This window comes from Phaethon aethereus (assembly GCF_964289735.1).
Source record: "Phaethon aethereus genome assembly, chromosome: 6".
Classification (NCBI taxonomy): Eukaryota; Metazoa; Chordata; class Aves; order Phaethontiformes; family Phaethontidae; genus Phaethon; species Phaethon aethereus.
In genome coordinates this window covers 22845618-22866934 of record NC_138580.1, presented here as the reverse complement: position 1 = coordinate 22866934, position 21317 = coordinate 22845618, and the positions used below count along the sequence as shown (strand labels likewise).

At 36.9% G+C, this 21317-nt stretch overlaps 1 protein-coding gene across 1 annotated transcript in view; it reads right to left on the bottom strand.

Moving 5' to 3' along the window:
* The window catches only part of MYO3B (myosin IIIB), a gene marked incomplete at its 3' end in the record, with an annotated part of 198739 nt that overhangs the window by 76893 nt on the left and 100529 nt on the right, over positions 1-21317 (bottom strand). The window contains 10 exon segments of the mRNA XM_082001656.1: positions 14061-14190; positions 14357-14445; positions 16413-16566; positions 16810-16957; positions 18059-18269; positions 18412-18538; positions 18931-19045; positions 19649-19747; positions 20093-20295; positions 20972-21055. Coding sequence (XP_081857782.1) covers positions 14061-14190; positions 14357-14445; positions 16413-16566; positions 16810-16957; positions 18059-18269; positions 18412-18538; positions 18931-19045; positions 19649-19747; positions 20093-20295; positions 20972-21055 — 1360 coding nt within the window.

Below are 21317 nucleotides of genomic sequence, written 5' to 3'. Positions count from 1 at the left end.
TTCCACACCCCACTCATTACCAGTTGTGCCTGTAGAGCATTCAGCACAGGCATGACAGAGTGCAGTGTTGATTTAAAAGGGAGGAAAAAGTCAGTGATAAGGTGGTATGTCACTGACCTTAGCTACTGAGCTGATGAAAACAATGACAGCACGAAGGCATACAGCTCAATCACTAGTAATCAATTTCTCTGTGACTCATTGAGAGATTTAAAAGAGAAAAAGACAGCAGAAACAATCCTGTTTCTATGAAATCATGTGGATCTTGAAGTGTTTAGACAGCATCTTAAGCTCACAAACTAATGAAAGAGATGAGAAAATGATAAGACGGTATCTTTTTTTGACCTTTTGACATATAGGCCTGCTTAATCCCCAATCTTACTGTCCCTTGGGGTTTTTAAGGACCGACTCAATTCCTCAGGCAAAAACATATTGTGGTGTCAACTGAAAGATGAGTGCCTTTATCTAAATGTACAGTATAACATGTCCTAAACTTTTTCCTCTGTACTTGTAGAAAGCCAAAGTCATCACAAAATAGCTTTTCAAAATAAAGGCTCAGAGAAGAGAGAGGAAGTGATACGGGACTGTGCATATGCAAGACACTCTGTATATTTCAAAGTTTTAGCAAGTCTAGCACAAGATGTCCAAATGTTTTCTCTGGCTATATCTTCAGAGGCTAAACTGTGATTAATAGCATTGAAAGAACCCTTTGAAGCAGGATTGGTGACATCAAAGCCCTAATCCATGGGTGGCAGGATTTTTATAATGAGTGGGAAGCATTTTAACACATTTCAAAGGATTTACAGCATGAATAAACAATAGGCCTCTGCAGATGTACCACACACCTTTCAGAACCAGAACACATAAATAAGTGTCCATTTTAATTTAAATGTAAATAAAGTGTTAACACTTCTTTCAGATGCTAAGTGCCTTCTTTGCATCAACTCCAGTATTTAGCTGTTTGCTTTACAGAAAGCCAGTAACTCTAAACAGTCTTCAGTGTTTTGCTAAACTATACATTACATAACTGGTAAGGAGGCAGCATGGGAAAAATGAAAACCAAGAACACTTAGTCACTGGTAATTATTCCATAAGGGAGCAGAGCAAACCCAGTGTCCACATAACACTAAAAGGAACTTTTGCTCTTACTTTCCTCCCAACAAGAAAAATACAATCCCCTGAAAACAATCTGGGGGCCAGCACTCAAACACAGCAATGACATTCTGTGGAGTGATTCAAACACTCTGTATTCATTTTAAAAAGTATTTCACTTTTAAGCTGCTGGCATTGGGATTGACACAATGCTGCAAAACTGGCACATCATTTCCAGATCTGACAGCATATGTTACCTGACAGTCTAAATCACAGTGCAGAACACAAAGTACATCCACGTTTTTGGAAACTGCTTTAGGCTATATTGTGTAGGTTAATGAGAACTGCAACTCTGTTTTGAAAATCTTGTATATCAATATACGCACATGGTACATACGGTATATACATCTATCTGTCTAAGGTTAAAACAAGGACTTTAATGAGCAAGTAGGTAGTGAATTTATTTTTCTCTTATTTGTAATTTTGATATTTTTCTATGTTAGAAATTACTCTTTTGTGCCTTTTTTTTTGGCTACAGTGGACAACCTAGAAAGGTTGGTTTTGGCTAGGCTTCAGATTAGCAAATCTAAAGCTTGAAAGCCTTGCACTCGATAACTGATGACACAACATGGGATAAAAGAGGGGAGTTGTGAGAAGAAACAAATTTGAATCAGATTGCTTAAAATGAATAAAATTTTGTTGCATTTTATAACAAGTTACAAAACTCTAATAACCAAATAAAATTTAGAATGATGAGATAGTTGCTCAAGGTTCACCACACTCACTGCTGGCATTAGGTTTCTAGGATTCATAATGAATATCCCTGAGCTCTCCCCTTAGTTCCTCATGCAAAACTAAACTAAACTTAACATTTCTGATCTGGCAAACCAAGCAAATAAATAAACCTTTTTATTAATCAAGCATCTTCAATGACTTCACGAACAATACAAAAAACCCCCAAAGTGGTCAGTTTCTTCTTAAAAAAAATAAAAGCTTTACATATTGCAATTTTGTTCATTAGTTACTTCTGGGAATGGATTCTTATCAGTGCTTATTTCATTGTGTCAAGTGAATTCCTATGTAATTACTAACTACTGAATTGTAGCATCCAATGAAATGCACAGAAAAAAAAGTTATTAGGATTTTCTTCCAGATCAAACAAACTGATGCTTCAATAAAAGTTTGTGAATTAGTCATTTCAAGTAGTTCATGTTCAGGAAAAGAACTACCTATGTAGTGTCTAAGCCATTAAAACTAATAAACACAACAAATGCGGTTTGAAAATTAGTCTACATAATACAAAGTGTTTCACCCAGAGTTAGCATGGTGTTTATAGTCCATAAACATTAGGTACCTGTCCCTGCATTTGATTTTCATTTACAAGGTCATTTATTACTTTACACACTAAAAATAACTGAATGTTATTCCACTTTGTGAAGAACATCAATATTTGAAGAACAAACGGTTTTAGATAATAACATAGCCAGTTGAAACTGCCATGAGTTCCTTGAAAGGTTAAACTGGTTAAAAGTTAAAAGACTGCACTGTGCCTTTCAGAAGTCTATCTTCACATCTATTATATGGTCAACACTTTAGAGAAAATACAAATGGCATCATGTAGACTTAAATAAAATACTACCTATATTAAATCCAACTCCATAAAATGGACCAATTAAGCCATTTAAAACCTCCACAACATTTTCTTAGTTATTTTTGGAAAAGGCATTCATGAGGGAGGGGAGAGAAGTTAATGGTTAAAATTAGGATTAATATTTTAAATTTAATTTTATTCACATGCATTTCCTTTTCAGTTCAACGGGACTGCTAATCTGAAAAATTAAGGCTCCTACCTATGTGTCTGCTGGATCAGAGACTAAGGTCTCTCAGATTAATTTGTGTTGGTGGGGAAGTCAGTCAGCTCCAATGTTTCTCTTTTTTCCCTCTGTTCAGTAAAGTTAGGAATGTCATTAATGCTTTGAGAAGTTTCAGTCATTAAAGTTTGTGAAATGCTCTGAAAGCTTCCAACAGAAAAAGAAGTAACAGCACAAAAATCTATGCACTCACTGGCTAAGCTCACTGTGCCACTGCTCAGCAAAACTCCTTTTGTCTTGAAGCTGTATAGGAGATCTCACATCTCTGCAAACATACTCTTCATTGATGCCTCATTTCAGCTAGGTGAGAAAGACCATACTGTCAAAGTACCGTATCTCTTCCATTACGCAGAGCCAAGCAGGAGAAGTTTTGAAAGTCTTTCAAGTATTTACACAGCACAGAAAGAAGAATCAGGTTTTCTTTTTTCAGGTTGGACTTTGGAAGTGCTCTCTAGATCTCGGAAAGGACTAGTCAGCATTCCTGGCTTCTCACTTGTATCCCTGGCACTTACTCACTGTGTGATCTGCCGAATTAATGATTTGTCCAGCCGTTGACTTTCCATACTAATTAGGAAAAGTACACTCTGGTTGGATGTTCTGATGTTACTTAAGGTTTGTCAGTGCTTCATTATTCTTAGGTGATAGGTTCTATAAGTAGTATCAAGCAAATACCAGTAATATTAGCACTGTATTTATAACCTCATTTTGATTATGTCTGCAATAGATCACTCCTCCCAAAGTAAGAGCATGCCAGGTAAGAATTACATTAAGCTCTGATACGTTTAGTTTGTGAAGTGCAAATGACTTACAGAGAAAGAGCCTAATGACAATGTCACCTTACTGTACAAGCTGTACCAGGGATATTACTATTATATAGAGGACACAGTACAAGCTCTTTCCTTATCCTCATATATTTTATTAATTTCTTTCATGCTTCTGGTTCAGATAAAGAGGGGTTACTTGAAACACAGCGTAGATACAGTATAATATGGTCAGAAATGCTACAATGCATTCATATTTCATTGACACTACTTCTAATCACAGCTAAGCACTTGCACTCCAGAAAAGGTACAGAGTCAGACAGTGTCTTTGACATACACAGATTCTTCTCTGTCTTTCCTTTCAGTGCATTTTATCTAGCCTAAGGAAGTCAACTGCTTATCTCCATAATGCATTTTCATCTTCAGCTACTGTAAGACTAAGCTTTTCTTAGCTTGACTATAAATGAATACATGTACTTTTGTATTGGGTACTAACTTGAAGCCGGTCACTGACTATCAAAACTGTTACTATGAGTCACTGAATTTAAGCTAAACTTGTGCAATAAAAAACTAAGAATCATATACTCTCATACTACACATTTTATACAAGAATACATTTATAAAAATACTGTCTGTAGAATACAGCTATCAGTAGAGACACACTTCCACTGCTGCTTATTCTGAAAAGAGAATCACTTCTTATTCAGAATAAGTAAATAAAAACTGAGAAATAGGACTTCCAAAATCAGATACGTATTACAAAACAGAATCTGATCACCATGAAAACTTAGTAATAGTGAGGCCCACTTGGGAATAACCTAATTATGAGTAATTGCTTCAGCAGCAAAAAAGATGCACTTTTTTGTCCCAGATTATTTGAAATGAAAAATCCATGCCATAGTGAACTGAAAAATTCTGATCCTGATTCTCAATTAGAGTAAAGGTTTCTTTAGTCTTATTAGCATGAAGTAGACACAAATCATATTTACAGATACTTAAAAGCTTTACATTGCTAGACTAGGATTGGAGAACCTGAGTGTAAATTCAGTGCTGCTATGCTTTCTATTGCCTACATCACAGACACCTCAGTGGTCACTTCCCACATTAGTAAGGCACACACTGGTAAACACACAGTATCATATTTACAGCAACAAATAAAACTTTGCTTGTAAGCATCATCGCTGCTGTGTTTAAATATTGTTTAGAGTAGGTTAGTAGACTTCTTGTAGAATGCAAAGGAAGAAAGACACTGCCAGCAGCTGAGAAGAAATGAAGGTCAAACTGCCTACTGTATGCCAAGATATGTAAATGTATCATCTCAGCAAGAAAGGTCTTAAATTTTACCTTTACCTAGTAAAGAAGAACAGATTATAATATATAATTAGTTAGTGGTAGTGCCCAAGGTATTTTTAAAACACAACCTTCAGTATTAACGGTTACTTTAAACAACATGCACAATTTTCCAGCTAAATTGAATCAAACATGTAGACATGTACTCAGTTGCGAGTGTGTTCACTGAAATGCAGACATTTCCTGAAATATCACAGGCACTTACACTATCACAGGATACACAGGCAAACCTGATGTGATTCTCAGAACATCTTAGTCCCACGACATGACCAAACTTACAGACAGCAGGCAAAGCACATACGCTATAGCCTGATCATGTGATGGACAGGTTCCCAGGCACCGGACAAGGGAGGGTTCTGGAAAAGAGGGTGGCAGAGGGGGAGTGGATTGCCTGCTGGATAAACTCTTTATCTGGCCACAGCCAGGTGGGCATAGGTTGGGCACCTCTGTCCAAACACAGGACTAATGAGAAGAGTGGCACACAAAATACAGCTGAGCACTAACTATACAAAACTGCATCTAGGCAAAAATGAAAAAAAAAAAAGTTCTGAAAAAGCAATTAGGAGTTATAGTGTAAAAAATGCTGGAGTTTCTACTGCTTGATACTCAGTATTTTCTTTAGTCAGGTCTGTAGCCTGACTAGCTGGAGACCTGACTAACTGGGTGGAGACTGACTGACAGGCTTGCCACAGCCTGATCTGGTCAGTCTCCCAGCTGCTGCATTACAGAACAAAGTGGCTCAGCTTTTTATGATTTATACATTGTCAGAAGACATGGGCCATTTCTTTCAGATATAGTCCTTAGTAACTTCCATCCTCATCTTTGGTAGCGTATGATTTGATGCTGTTGTATGTAATCTACTGAGAACAACAAACCTTGAAATCTCTGGGTAACAGCAGACAGTACAGAACACTACAGTCTGTGTCATCGGCAAAGTACCTCACCACCAAGACAAGGTTTTCTGTTGCCTCAGCAGATTGCCCTGGTTCCTGTACCACATCTGTAACTGAGATTAGAAGAAAACTACAGATGTGTATTTTCTGTGAACACTTCATTGTTGAGGAATACTCCACTAATTTCCAACATCAGCCAAAACCCACTTATTCTAATTACCTCTATTCAAGACACACAAGAAGTTTGTTTCTTCCAGAGGTATGTGGAAGAATACTTCTAAAAACACATACATTCAACACAGGTTGAAAATACGGTTAGCACACATGCTGATTCAGCTTTGGTCTCCCTCATTGGTTTATGTAATTGCCATCCTTTCTCTTTCCCTCCAAAATCACATATGCTTTACATAGAAAAGTAAAAATTTGATTATGAAGAACATGGTAGTTATCTCAATATTTTCTCTATGCTCCCTCACCAACACGAACCAAGAGCAAGCATTCTGGTAGCTCACACCTCAGCATCTTGTCTCTGATGATCTCAAAACTGTCCTCAAACACTAATTAAGCTTCACAGTACTCAGTCTAACTTGAGGCCAAAATAATTTTCTGCAAGAACAGTGAATAAACAGGAACCCCAGGAGAAGTCAAGAACTGTAATTTCCAGGCCACTGTTTGTATTTCCAGAGTACGTTCCCTCTACATACAATGTATAAAACATTTTATGGTATATATTTCATCACTTAGGACCTGCTGCTGAAGTTGCTCCATACACACACGGTCTGATCAAAATCATACTAAAGCCAGTGAAGATTCCCAAAGAATTCAGTGGTAAAAATGCAGGTATAAAGATGTCACTGAAAGCGTGTGGAACAAAATGTAGGAACATTTTCTCTGACCTCACTATGACTATCAGTATTCTCAGTGATTAAGACCCTAAACCAGACAGGATGAAAATGGTGTCAAAAACAGTTTTGACACTTCAAGAAAAGAGCTGTCTTTTAAAAGTCTTAATTTAAGATGAAACACGGTTACGGAAATTTATGAAAGTCCTAGGCCTCCCCAATTTTGAAATCTAGACATTAATGCTGTTAACTACTAATTTAATCAAGTCTCAAAGGCTTCTCAGCTGAACATTTGCTCCTCTGGATCTCAGCACTTCCATATATTATCACAGGTAGCACAAAATCAGTTATTTTTGTGGTAATTCAAAACATTATTCTCATTTATATTTGTATCTCCACACTTAATGAAACAAATAGCCATTCATACAAACAACCACAAATGCATTTTCTGTCTCTGACACACACTGTGACCTGCTGTCCAGGCAGTTCAGTCATAAGCTCTCCTACGTCAAGCCAAGACAGGTTGGAATAAATAAGACAAAGTCAAATAATAAGAAAAAAGATAATGTGGTTTAGTAAAGTACTGAGCTTTACAGTTTGTTGTAGGGTGAAGGAATAAAGAAAGTGGATAAAAGTACAAAATCATAGTAAGACAGCACACTCAGAGTACAAAATACTCTGAAACAAATACAAAATCCAGCACAGACTCAGAGGTTTGTTTTCTACCAACTACATTAATCTCTTAGATACATTAACCCCTAATTCAATTATTTTGAAAGAGTGGGAAATATAAGCACGTTCTTTGTAAAGGACACACCAAAAAACATTACGGATATTCAAATCAGAAAGGTTATCTGAATATTCAAAAACTTTATCTGCTCTACAAACTTACTAGCAAATTTAAAAATAATTGCTCTTCTAGGATTTGATCTTGAGAGCTACTGAAGACTTCCAATGATGTACCGAGCATCTTTGACACAGTTTGACCGCATAGCACATACTGCCTGTAGAAACTGCATAGTAAACTACTCATTAAAACTACTGTATCATGTTCTCTGAATATTTCTCTATTTAAATTCTGGATATGCTGCACAGTGCGATTCCACAGTCTACTAGTTAATATTAAAAACAGTAACATCATCTGTGTAATACATCTTTTGCATCCTCAATATCAACACATTTTGAATTTAATTACTATACAATGAAGTGTTAAGATTAATTATTGTTGACTACTGTGAGATAATGGTCATTATAGAGTTGAGAAGTTGGTCTAGAAACATGAAAATTGAAAAGATATCTCCTCTCTTCTGAGAGAAAGGTAAAGAAAAATTATTCTCAAGATTTATTCTACAGAGAATGGCCTATTATGAATTAAATCAGTAAGCCCATCAAGACCTGCTCTTAAAGATGCCCACTTGTACTTTATTAGGGTTCAATTTGCAAGCACTTGGAGACAAAAAAAAAAAATCTATGCCCTTTGCCCATTTTCCATTTTCAGTACAATGTAATCTGTGAAGTCTCATATTAAAAACAGCGGACTTCTGCTTGGGCAACACCCTTTACCAAACAAAAATATGATAAATCTAACTTGACCTTTCTCAGCTGTTGTGTTTACTACCATGTGCAATTCCAGAGATTCACTGAAGCTCCTTATTTATAGGGAGTTATTCTCAATAGTAAATAATTGTTATGTCTTATATAAAGCTTTAGCAGGACTGAGAGCTTAACTTTGATCTGATAGATGGTTCTGTTTCTAGATGAGTTCCATTTTTAGGGCTATTTTAGGGCATGTTTTGGATCCTATTGCTAGCATACTTGTGAGTATCTGTGTACTGCATTTGTTCCACAACACAAAACCTGAAAGAAGAAGAAAAAAAGAAGAAAAAGAAACACTGAACTGTAAAATGCTCAACTGAAAAAGAGAAAAAGAAGTAATCCAACACTACCTCTCAAACTCAGTTAAGCTACATTTAATTTAGTTTACTGATGTCCCACATCTGCAACCCAGTAAAGTTCACAATTGTTACGTTGCACAGCTGTGGTTTAAAGCTTCTCTTTGCACACAACACACTGGCAGCAAAGCAAAAACGATTAATTTTTATATGCTTTTAACATATGGACCAGTTAGAAGTAGGAAAGCCTCTGTGTCCCGAATTAAAATATATAGCTTCCATTAACCTGATCCAAATTCTTACAAAATATAAATTCTGATTCATCTTTAAGTAGAGAGATTAAAATTACAATGGCTTTGTTTCCAATTAATTTGACTTAGACCACCTGCGGTTATCTCTTAGAGGTGAAAATACTAACATAAAAGTAACCATTATAAAAAGATTATATTGTAGGATAAGTTAGTAAAATTAAGATGTATTTGAGTCTTTTGCTCTATTGTGATGTGTGGAATTAGGAGAAAAAAATCTGCTAAGCCCAAATGGAAACATGCTATACTTCAGTGCATAAATATGACACACACCAAGCCAAGAGACCTGCCACTACTTATCTCTAGAGGAAGATCTTGTACTCAATAGGAGTGCACAGTGACAAACATGATGGGTAAAATCATGGTTCCACTGAAAACAATGGCAAAGTATCTACTATTTCAACGGATCAGGATTTCACTCTGTGCTCAGTATTATCTGTTCATGGGACTAGAATGCAAGAAAATCCTTTTGTTTCCCTCCATTTCTGACTCTTCATAAGCCATCAGCTTCTATCAAAGTTACAGACAGATTAATATTGAGATAGTACTCTTGTCTCCAAGGATTGGTGAAAAGAAGTTCTTTAAAGTGATTTTGCAAAAGGTCCTAGTTCTTGTGTTCTTTAGTGTGCATAAAGAAAGCCTGAAACATTTTTGTCACATTCTCTCTCAGCACATGGTCTGTTAGTTGTTTGTTTTGGGGTTTTTTAATGAGACATACATTGTTTATAATTACTTTTTGTCTGAGGGCTGTAAGCAGGGCTGGAGACTCAAAGGCACAAAGAACACAAACTAAAAATCAATCCTGAGGAGGGGGAATGACCTTTATGCAGGCTAATTATAATTAATACATTTTTGAAAAAAATCTATTTTCCTCCTATTTTGGACAAAAAAAGTCCCTTGTTAAAACATCATTATACTACCTCGTCAGTGAAGGTTGTGAAAACTTTCATTCCAGTTCTCTTTGACAAATTATGCTCAAATATCTAGGCACCATGAACAAGGAGTGTTTATTAGCAATGGATGATATATTGATACTATATCACTCTGAAGGTGTGAACAATACCCAATGCTACCAAAATCATTAGACATGATGCTGCTGTAGAGGTAATGGTACTCAGCTCTTTATTCTATGTAGCCAAGCCCAGCCCCTACAGATCCTCAGAGCTAGGACAGGGACATTTCCCAGTCTCTACTCTGGTGATGGGAACGCTGAAGAATTTCCCCTTCCCTCCCTCCAGGTGGCAAATCTCCCCCCTCTCTCCAGCAAGGACCTAAGACAGAGCAACTCTGACAAAAGGTCTAAAGGTCTGTGAGTCACAGAAGGGGAAAAAGTCTGCAGAGGTTGTTTCAAGAGTAGAGAATCATGTTATGCTGCAGCTTTTCTGAGAAGATGAAGCCTCTCTGGCACACCTTCCTATCCTGCCAGCATGATCTGGTCAGCTGGGGTACATAAGGTAAGAGAAAGAAAAAGTGGAAGAGGGAACTGCAGTCTCAAAAAGCCCCAATGGTGCTTTGCCCAAGCAGTCCAATGGTACCACCACTTCACAGTGATACTGCAAAAATTCTTGAGTATCAGGACAGTGAGTCAAATGGTCTGACTCCTCACAGATACCACTAGTAAATGTACCAAGGCCTTCCTTAATTTTTCTGATTAAGGCCCTCTTCTCTTACAAGGGGACTTGATTTTCTAGATCACATGATTCCTTTCTCTCTGATGCTTTAGGTGCAACAGTGATAAACTAACTCTAGAGACAAACAGGAATGCATTATGTCTGAATGGGAACATGCATATTCAACTGGAGTAGTGGCAACTTATCTTGTTTTTTTTTAAACGCTCTACTTCTCTCTTGCATTTGAAGTAAATTCTATTTTAATTCTAGAATATACAGAATTTTCAGCATGAGAAGCTGTGTTTGTAGAAAAAAGGTGACAAATATGGAAGCAATTGGGAGAATTGGTAGGTTAAACCAGAATATGTTTGTTCAGTTTTGAGGTCAAAGGTCCCTAGAAAGTGCAAACAGATTCCAAAATGTGCTGAACGTGCCTAAGTTTCCACTGAAAAATGACAAAACATGCTGTACACACTACAAAATTAGTGCCAGAATGTTTAAATTCTGGTGTCTCATATCAGTAATTGTGCACTCTCTTAACCATAAATTACTACTACAAACGTATATTTAATGTCCTGCTGTTAATTTCTGGCCCTTTAAACTACACAGTCTGCTTCTGTGAAATAGAACCATTTGTTAAGAGGGGATAAGTATATTTGATAAATTACAGGGATTAACATGATCTTAAATTAGTAAAAGAATTTAGTCTCTTTAATATTTATTTTCTTGCTGCTGCTCAGTTTTTGACAGTGGAATACATGACAGTTATATAAATATACTTCAAACAGAGGATCTTCTCAGGGTGGGAAAGGCATCTTTTTGTTCTTACTGGTATTTAAGAACTACATTTTCAGCAATTGTCAGACCCATGTTACCAGTCTGAAATTTCCTCTTGCTTCTGGGATAGCACCACCTAGTGACTATTACACGTATTGGAGATTGCTGCTCGGCAAAAACCACCTACGCTGCAAATTCCAGAGCTAGTTGCAAGCAGATGTGAGAATGTGCTGTCACTCATCTTCAAACAAAACACCAGAGATACTGGCAGAAGGCTCATTTCAAGCCAGGGTTACCTGGAAAGATGCAATATGGCTTCCATGTAAATTATAATAACTTCCGCATCAGTCAGTAATCTACAAAAAGCTGGAGAAAATTGTATCAAGATCATGAATCTTAATCCATATTTTTTTCTGATTTGCTTTAGGAATGAAGCATATGTAGAGTGGAGGGAAGGGGGCTACGAGGCAAGGACAGAGCATGATGAGACATTTAGACAGTCACTATTCTTTTGTTTACAAAAGCCTCTTTGTAGAAAGTTAAGAGAATAGCATTATCTTTCTTCACTGAGCAGAGATGAAGCAGCATTGCCAGCGATACCTTCTGTTCTCAGCCAAACCTTTCATTTATCTTGCAAGCTGCCAAAACTAAACCTGGCAACAATCTGATTTTAGAACACAGAGGCCCCAACACAGGATGTGAGTGCCAATTATATTAGACAGCTGGAAAAAATACAGCAAAATCACAAAGACTTTTAAAAAACAAAAATGACATAAGGGTTTTAAGCTATTCTTATAACACCATGCACAGGAGCATATGCACAATAACTTTTTTAACAGGATGTCCTGTACCAACTTGACAGAAATACAGACAACGCTCAACTTGCTGCGTGCTCTTCATGGAAAGGTAAATGTTCTATAATGGGAGGCAGAAAGCACGCAATTCATGTCAGTAGGAAACAAGGAATGAACGTAAGAGACAAAACAAAAAAGTGGAAATACACCAACGTGGTAACTATACATTACTGCAATGAGAAGTATCTTCTTACTGAACCTTTATGCATCTTGGGCAAAATACCCAAGTTCAGTGCTGCTGCCACTGAAAATATCTCTAAAAAGCCAGAGGAAGATATATTTGCATGAAAGCATCAGCATTCTGATTTTAAAATAGCAATACAATCAAAAATATAATATTTACAATAATTGGGACTGATAACTAGGACAAAGCACCTAATCTGTTTCATTCTGACAAGAGCTCCAAGGTATAAAATGGCTAGTAAAGACGGGTGTGGAGGCACATTTGACCAGATGTGAGCTTTCTTTTTTGCTTTCCTTGATCCATTCAGCATGAGTAAAAGAATCTCTCTTACTAGTTTAACATTGACTCAAATGTCAGAAGTAGACAGAAAAATTATTTGTCCCCCACTTGGGCACAAATCAATCCCACTCCATCTTAAACTATATCACCCTCCATCTAGGCTTGTCATAGCTGAAAGGAGAAGCAGATTCCTCATTGGATCCTCACCTCTCAGGGACCTCTAAAAGCATAATTGGAAGGAGGGTAATCCAGAGCCTTTTAATTACAGGAAAAGAACAATGTACCAGGAATCTATCCTATGTAAAGTACGAACAGATATTTTGCTATCAGTTTTACATGTGCAAAGAAGGCTCAAATATACTTTTTTCTCCAGATGTTCTTTTTCTACATAGAAATCTCAAGAGAGGTTAAAGGCATCACCAGGGGCTATGACTGGGCTACTGAGGGTCCAGAAATCTCAGACAGAGCACAGGCACAGAACTGCATCTACAGCCCATAAGCCTACTCAGCATTACCTAATGCATGTACACTTATTTCTACCTAAAAATACAACCTCATTTGCATATGTCATATCAGATCACAAGAATTTTGCAGCCTAATACAATCCATCATATTTAGATTATTCCTTAGCATTACATCTTCTTCTTACCCACTATAAAAAAAGATACTTTAAAAATGTAGAAAGTATTGAGTATATTTGTTGGCTTGTTTGCATGTATACTGCAGAACTATGATTTGTATAGGTTACTGATATTCTGGCATCTATCCATGGAGTAGTTAAACTTCATCTTGCTGTTCTATTTTGCTATAGATCTGTGCACTTTCATGTAAATCAGTTTCAACAAGCTTTAAATCAACTGAATTAATTAATTCTAGCAGATTCATATCTGGTTTTTAGGATTTGTAAGAAACTTTATGTATTGCATCAATGCATCTAAATAGATGGATATTACCTCCAAAACAACTTAATCTACCATCACATGATTTAAGAACTGCTAAGATGTGGTACACAAGAATCTATCAACTGAGAACTGACCTTAGTAAAGGACTAAGAACCCAGAAACTCCCATATTCTCATCCTGCTCTGAGAATGAGTTCTTGCCCCACACATCAGAAAATCTCCCTTTCTTTGGACTGAGGGATGAATCTTGTTGCCTGGGCTTTTTAGAAGAATACATGCCCACATATTTAAAAAAAACCCAACATGATCATAACATTTTAGATATCTAGGAAACTTTAAACAGCAGAGCTGAAAAAGAACTTTAAAAAACATATCCAGAAACAATTAGGGTTTTAGAGGAGTAGGTAGCTAAAGAGGTTGCAATGTTAGCAAAGCTGTGCAGAAAATACCTGTTTTTGTTAATGGGCTAGAGAACAGCTGCTGAAGAAGTTTGTTCTCCGAAGTTCGCAACACCACCACTACATCAGCAGGAAGAGTGTCTCTGTTCTTCTCAAGGAATGCACAGGCATCATATAATACCTAGGATGGGAAAGTGAATCAGAAAAGTTGCCAAAAAGGGTTACCCAAAACCTACTAGGTTCTTTAAAATGTGAACAGTCAAAATCATAAAGCAGAAACTTTGGATAAAAACACATAATGACCATACCACTGTTATTTGAAGTAAATAAAAATCATATGACCTTACCTTTCCAGCATAGTGCTGAATACCAAATGACAGTTCTACTCCTTTTGGTCTCCAAAAATATTTGCATCGTAAGTTATCTTCAAATTTATCTAGACATTGAGAAGACACCGATATAACTGACTTAGAGTGACTAAGTAAAATCTTCATCCTAATTAGGGACAGTTTGCTGCTTAAGAAACCAGAACTACTATAAACACATATATTACCAGATTTCTCAGAAATAGCTGTGTGCCAGCTTCTCTGCGCTTTCTTCCAAGCTGCCACTTCTGAACGGAACAGCTTATTCTAAACTAGCCCAGTAAGACTTTCTTTCAAACCCCACTGTTTGTGGATAGTTTTGAGCATGGAAAGCTATCAAATAAGAGGGGCCAATGAGAAGGGATGACAACTTTTCATATTTTGCTATGAATTTGCTTATATGTATATATATGGTTTGGGGTGGGTTTATTTCAATTATGTACATTCAAAGCCGTGCATATATCTTGCTTGCTTAAATGCCTATATCTGTATTTTCCCTATCTTCCTTTCCCCATTCATTTAGCTTTGTACACCATGTTTTAAGTATATGTTAGTATCTTCCAGCTGGGATCATCTCTCATTTACCTTTGGACTTCTACAGAAATGAGGCTTCTATCTAAAACATCTTCTAAAGAGGCCTTCTGTTTCCTGTGACTACCCCTAAGAGCTGACAGAAAAAACCCCACCACTTTCTAAGAAAAAGATCTTTTCTGCCCTGTGATATTTTGTATGCTTTTTAATATTTTGTAATTACCTTAGTGCTGATACTGTAAAACTTGCTATTATATCTCTTTATCTGAACAAGCAACTAGAGATCTGAGGCCAGAATCAATTGATAAAGTTCTCTGTCATATTGTGTAGGCTAGAAAATATTATAAAAATGTTTTTCCTAATGTTAGAATCCATTAATATTTTGTGTTAGGTTTTTCTTTCTATTAACATTTAATCAAGCTTTTATCTAAAGCAAAAAGAACTAAGTTTGGAATTTTGGGGGGGCAGAGTAGAGGGTGGTGGAATTAATGATTGTCTGGCACATCTGGAGAGGGCGACATATTCCACTCTGCTGTCTCCTTGACGGCTCCTGCTGGACTATGTACAGATCAGCAATAAGACTGATCGGCACTGGACCAAGGAAAGTGCCCCTTTGAAAGTGTAAGTTCAGTATTCAGTATTAACTGATTTATAGGACCCACAGGGAGGCACACAGCTTTAGTACACAAATGAGGACTGGAGTGAAACCACAGCATTCATTCTATCTGTGACATAAATTCAAGTTTCAACTCAGCGTAGCAGAAGTGAAAAATCTTATACAAGTATCGAGCAATTTAACAGGCAGCTGTTATTTTTCTCTGACTAACAGTTTGAGTTTGCTGCACACTCCACTGAAGGAACTGGAACTCTCTGTTTCATATTGCAGGGAAAAATGTAGCTCTAGTAAATAAAGCAAGATAACAGTTTTAAACATGGTATGTGCTGCATGTTTTAAAGTTGGCATCAAGATTTGTTAAAATATACATAAAATATGCATGAAGGAAGGGAAATATTCAGCCAGATGGCACACCAGAAATAACACACATTCTCTATTTATGATGAGGTAATCTGGAGTGAAGCAGTATTTTCTAATTGGATAAACATGGCCCTAGGAGCCTGGGAGATCTAAATTTTACTCTCAACACTAATGCTGCTCACAGGGTGGTCCTAGACACAAGATTCTACTCTGTCTCAGCCTTCCCTTCAGTAAATGGGGATCAGTGCTGCTTGATGTACCTCACATACAGGGACAAGACACAGGTTCTTTCCTTGTAACACTGGAAAGTCAGTTAGCCCTTGACATCTGACATATAACTTTGGCAATATAAAAAGAACAAAAGACACATAAGCAGACAAAAATGATGAAGCACTGAAAAATATACTTAAAATATCAAATGAAATGGCACAGCCTCAGCAGGACATCTAGGTTAGTAAAACTTGAGTAAAGATGTCATTCCATCCTCCCAAAATACATTTATTATTTCCCAGAATTTTTGTTTGCACATACCAACTAAAGTTAGGTCTGTTGCCTGAGGAAATCGACTTTCTTCATCTAGTAGAGACAGGAGACCCATGGGTTTCTGGAGGAACATATCTAGAAGTGGACGGTTGTCCTCATACTCCACTGCAGTAGCATCAATTCCCTCACTCTGATATTCCATCTACAAAGTCATCAGCACAGTTTTAATATTGAACTAGTAAAAGCAACATCATCATTAGGACATTTATGATGCCCAGCAATACTCTATAGGCCCCAACAACATTATTTACACAACTGAACTAAAAGATGTCATTATCTTGCATTTAAATCACATACCCATTTTATAGTTTATAATGTACTCCTGAATATGATCTATTGTTCAGGATGGCTGATTCAACTAGACCTCAATCAGAGTTGAATTTACCTGCTCAAGTGCAAAGATATGTTGATTGAAATAAAACTGGATCTGTTCATTAGCAATATTTATGCACAGCTGTTCAAAGGAATTTCTTGCAAAGTTCTCAAATCCGAATATGTCTAGTATCCCAACATTCATCCCATTTTCAGCATTGCTGCATGTGAAAATACAAACAAAATCCATCACAAGCAACACCAAGTTAAAATAAAAATAAACATGGTAACTAAGATTGCATAATTGATTCGGTCTGCTGCAAAAAGAAAGGAGAAAAAGTGTGTTTGAACCTAAGACAACTTGTGTATTTGTTTAGCATTGTTAACACTTTTGTTTTCCACTGGCTTATTGCAAATTTCCATGAAGGCAGCAGAATCATAGGTACACAGTAACAGACACTTAGCAGCCATATTAAAATAAGTGGTTTCAACAGGCAGATCCCAAATAAAATCTATTGTCTGCTCCTCCAGGTAGACAAAAGGTGTCGAGCTTTAATAGTGTGTTTTTGCTATACTCAGTCAAAAGGGTAATTACCAAGTCAGCTGTTGCTACAAGCTGGACTGTAAAGAGACCATGTGCTAGCTCAAGTATACTTATACCACAGTACCACAGTCACCACTAGAACAGCAAGTATGGATGAGGACATGTCTATATGATATAGTGAAGTGCCAAGTAGATGTCTCAGATCAGAGGCATTTACACATCACCTAAGGGGTTCTCTTGTTTTTAAAAAACTCTACAACTGCTTTAAAAGACCAAAGCAGCCAGATCAGTACCTGGCAATGAAATCATAAGATGCACAAAGTGAACGTTTCTGTAATTATGAAAAATAAAAAAAACATCACTTACATCTCAAGTAGCAGCACAGTAATAATCAGAGATCTGTATTTATTTCTAGCTTACAAAGCCAGAAGAACTGTAAGGACTGTGAATACATACTAAAGTTTTTCAGTGTACTCCAATTATTTACCAGCCTTTGGTATGATTTTAACATTCACTACATAGGAAGCATCTTTTTAAAGAATTGTACAGCACTCAAACCACCCAATTTCCATTGACTTCAGTAGTCAAATTCCACTGAGCTCTTTGAAAATGTTGGGGTTAATATCCTGGAAACAGAATTCAGTATCACAGCATGAAAGCCATTTGGAAGCCTTAGCCAAAATAAACACAGCATCCTTTCTGCAAAATAAAAAATATACAAATGGATGAACCCATCAAAGACATATGCACAGTAAATACACTGTGATGTGTAACTTGCCATATATTTTTATCTGGCTGAAGCAGCGTATTAATACGATTTACGATCCAGCTGAAGAGCCGGCCATAAAGTGCTTTAGACATGGCATCTCGCACGTCAGCTGCTTTGTCCACGGTGTTTGTTCGGATAATAGTCTCTCCTCGTGTTACAACACAGTGGGAGGTTAGGGCCTCTTGAAGTTCTTCTGACCCAATACTTAGTAGTGCAGCAGCTAAAAGACAGTGGAAAAAAGACACACAACTGTAATTATGCAGTGGAAATTGCCAGCATTGTCCAACTGTTACCATGAGTTACAGATTCTCACAAACAGTCAAATTGCATTTACAGAACTGACAATGTTAAAATGTATTTACCATTATCTAAGGCTTCTGGGTTGGGAACCTCACTTTTATCTGTTTGGTGTTGTGAAGAAATGGCAGCAAACTCAATATTTCCAGTATTTAAGATTCCAGTCAGAATTCTGTACACTGAGTACACTTCCTGTAAAAGATTACAAGAAGCACTTTTAAGGAATCCAATTAGATATATAGATCATATTTAGGCTCTGAAAGAAAAAGATGGGCACTGGAATGGCTATTAAACCTTGTAGCTTGCTCTGAGACCAAGTTCTACAAATTCAAGTAAGCTCCTATTGACACAGAAAACTGTGTGATACAGAATTGTGAATGGACTTGCCTGGGTACGAACTGAGACCTCAGTCTGGTCTTGGCTTCCAAGTGTGTGGTTATGCTTTCACAGTTCACTTCTGCCATAAAAGAGATTCTGTGGCATAGGTATGTATCCACAAAACCAAATGGCAGCCTGTGCAAGGCAGCACTGGAGATGGCTTTTATAAAGGATGTCAATAATGGTTTAGCAATTGGATCTCTTACCTCATCAGTGAATCCTATAATTCTAAAGCAATGCTGAATTGCTTCAAATTGTCTTCCATAGGAATCTTTAGTAACAATGTCATGCATTACTCTTCCAGTTTCATTATCAATATACCTAAATAGAGTGGGAGAAAGCAAGCACGGTACTAGCAGATATGCCAGTACAACCACCAGTGACTTCAATACAAGTACCTCAGTAATTGGAAAGAACATTTATTTCAATATCTTCCAATTTTATACTTTGGTGCTAATTCATAAGAAGTTTTTGTTTCTGTTGCACTAACTTTGCTTATTGTTTATTAATATCTATTATAGCGGTACCAACATTTCACACACATCTCCCCCATCCAATACAGATCAGATGCACCCAAAGTACAAATACAAATTAAAAACCAAAAGTCCCAAGCATATTCTGGGTTCTTACTGAAGCATTACAGTAAGAAATCATAAGGTGACTGTCCTGATTTGACAGTATGACAGAATATCTACATAATAATAAGCTTGATTCTTCCTCTTCCTTTTTAAACAGTTCAAGCTCTCAAACAACTACAAATAATGTAATGCCTTATTGTCCATCCTCTTCTTTGCTTGGGAGGATTAAAAAAGGTCCTTAAGGGATGGAGAAGGATTAAGAGAGATTTTAAGGCATCATAGTGAAAGCAAGAGTTGATCAATAGCTAATTACAGTGAGCAGTTAAAACAAGTGAGTGATAGTTACCTAGGAGGCTTTTTATCAGGAAGTCTATATTCAGAAAGTTTCTTCTGATGATAAAGGCCAGCATAAATATAATAAAATATATGGAAATTTTTCTCTCCCCTGGAAAAAAAAAAACATCCTTTTAAAGCACACGTTTATTCTTGTGGTATCTTTTACAGTGTAAAAGTAGAAGTTCTTATCATGAGCTCATTGAAGTAGGTAGCAAGTATCCCACTTGTTTTTATGGTGTAGGATCAGCAACTGTGAAACACAGAAAACCCAGTGGAGCAGCCCTGGCTTCCGCTCCAAAAGAACCTAACTGACTGTTCTTGTCGTCATAGCACTGTACAAAGGATCGCTGCTTTAGCAGAAGACACCAAAGCATTTAAAATAAAGAATTTTGGAGAGTTAAACAGAATTCGAACAGTATATAACTGTGAAAGGACAGAGAATTAATATACCTACACAGCCTGTTTTATGACCCTTGATTTTTCAAGTAGATATTCAGAAATCTTTGCCCCCATTACAGCTCCCGTGGGCGTAAACATCATTTCCAGATATTTTCCAAAGCGACTTGAGTTGTCATTGATGGCAGTGCAGGCATTCCCAAATGCTTCAACCAGAGGATTCACCTGAAGAATTTTCTCACGCAAAGCACGGTTATTGGCCTTGACAGAACAGATACAGATAAGAACGATCATTACAAGAATACATTGCTTACCCACAATCCAATTCTTGCTTCAGAAGTATAGCATCCCTTTCCCATGCTTCTATGGACTTAGATACTGCGCTAACCTTTCTATTTATACAACAACAGGACCATCAAATTTATGAGGAAGTCTCCCACAGGTAGGAAAAACCAGATTCTTCTTCCTCTGCAATTGTTCTGCCTCCGAGGTGTCATATAATTAGAGTACTAAAACTATCAAAACCACGTCTACTTAAGGTTAACCTTTCACACTTGATATTCCCATCATTTTGCACTAATAGCATTATTCATAACATTTAAAGGTGTAAAAGCTTCTAAGATTAGAGCCATAGCAAGATCTGTTATTCTTTATTGTATAAATGAACAGCAGTATATATGATAAACACTGTAGTTAACTACAGGCACTAAACACTCAGGATCTGGCACCTTCTCTTTATACAAATATTGAATGTCTTGGTGTGGGTCATACTCTAGTATCTTAATTCAATACTCTCACATGCATGATTCCTCCATTCCTAACTCAAGTGGGACAATTCACATGACCAGCTTTAGGTATTAAAGATTAAATAAAGTGGAAATTGGGGGTGGGGTTGGAAGGATATGTTCACAGTTTTACATGATTGGCCAAGAAATACCTTTCCCAAGAAGGTCAAATGTTGGACGATCAGATGGGCACTTTCTGTCTTTCCAGCACCACTTTCCCCACTGATGATAATGCACTGAACACACAAAACAAAACAGTTAAGTGCACAGCTCACCTCATGGTCGATTTCAGCTGTTGCTGCTCCTATCTGTTAAAGTTTAGTATCAAGACTACAAAATACTTTAAGGGTCAACTCCCTCAACTCCCTTCTGAAAGGAAAGACCAGCAAAGGCTCTGTGTAATAATTTATTCCCTAGATTACTAAAATGTGCCTTGCAATTCCTGATAGCAGTGTGCAAATGTGTGAAGCAGTGATTGAATTTCTAAGGGCTAAGACA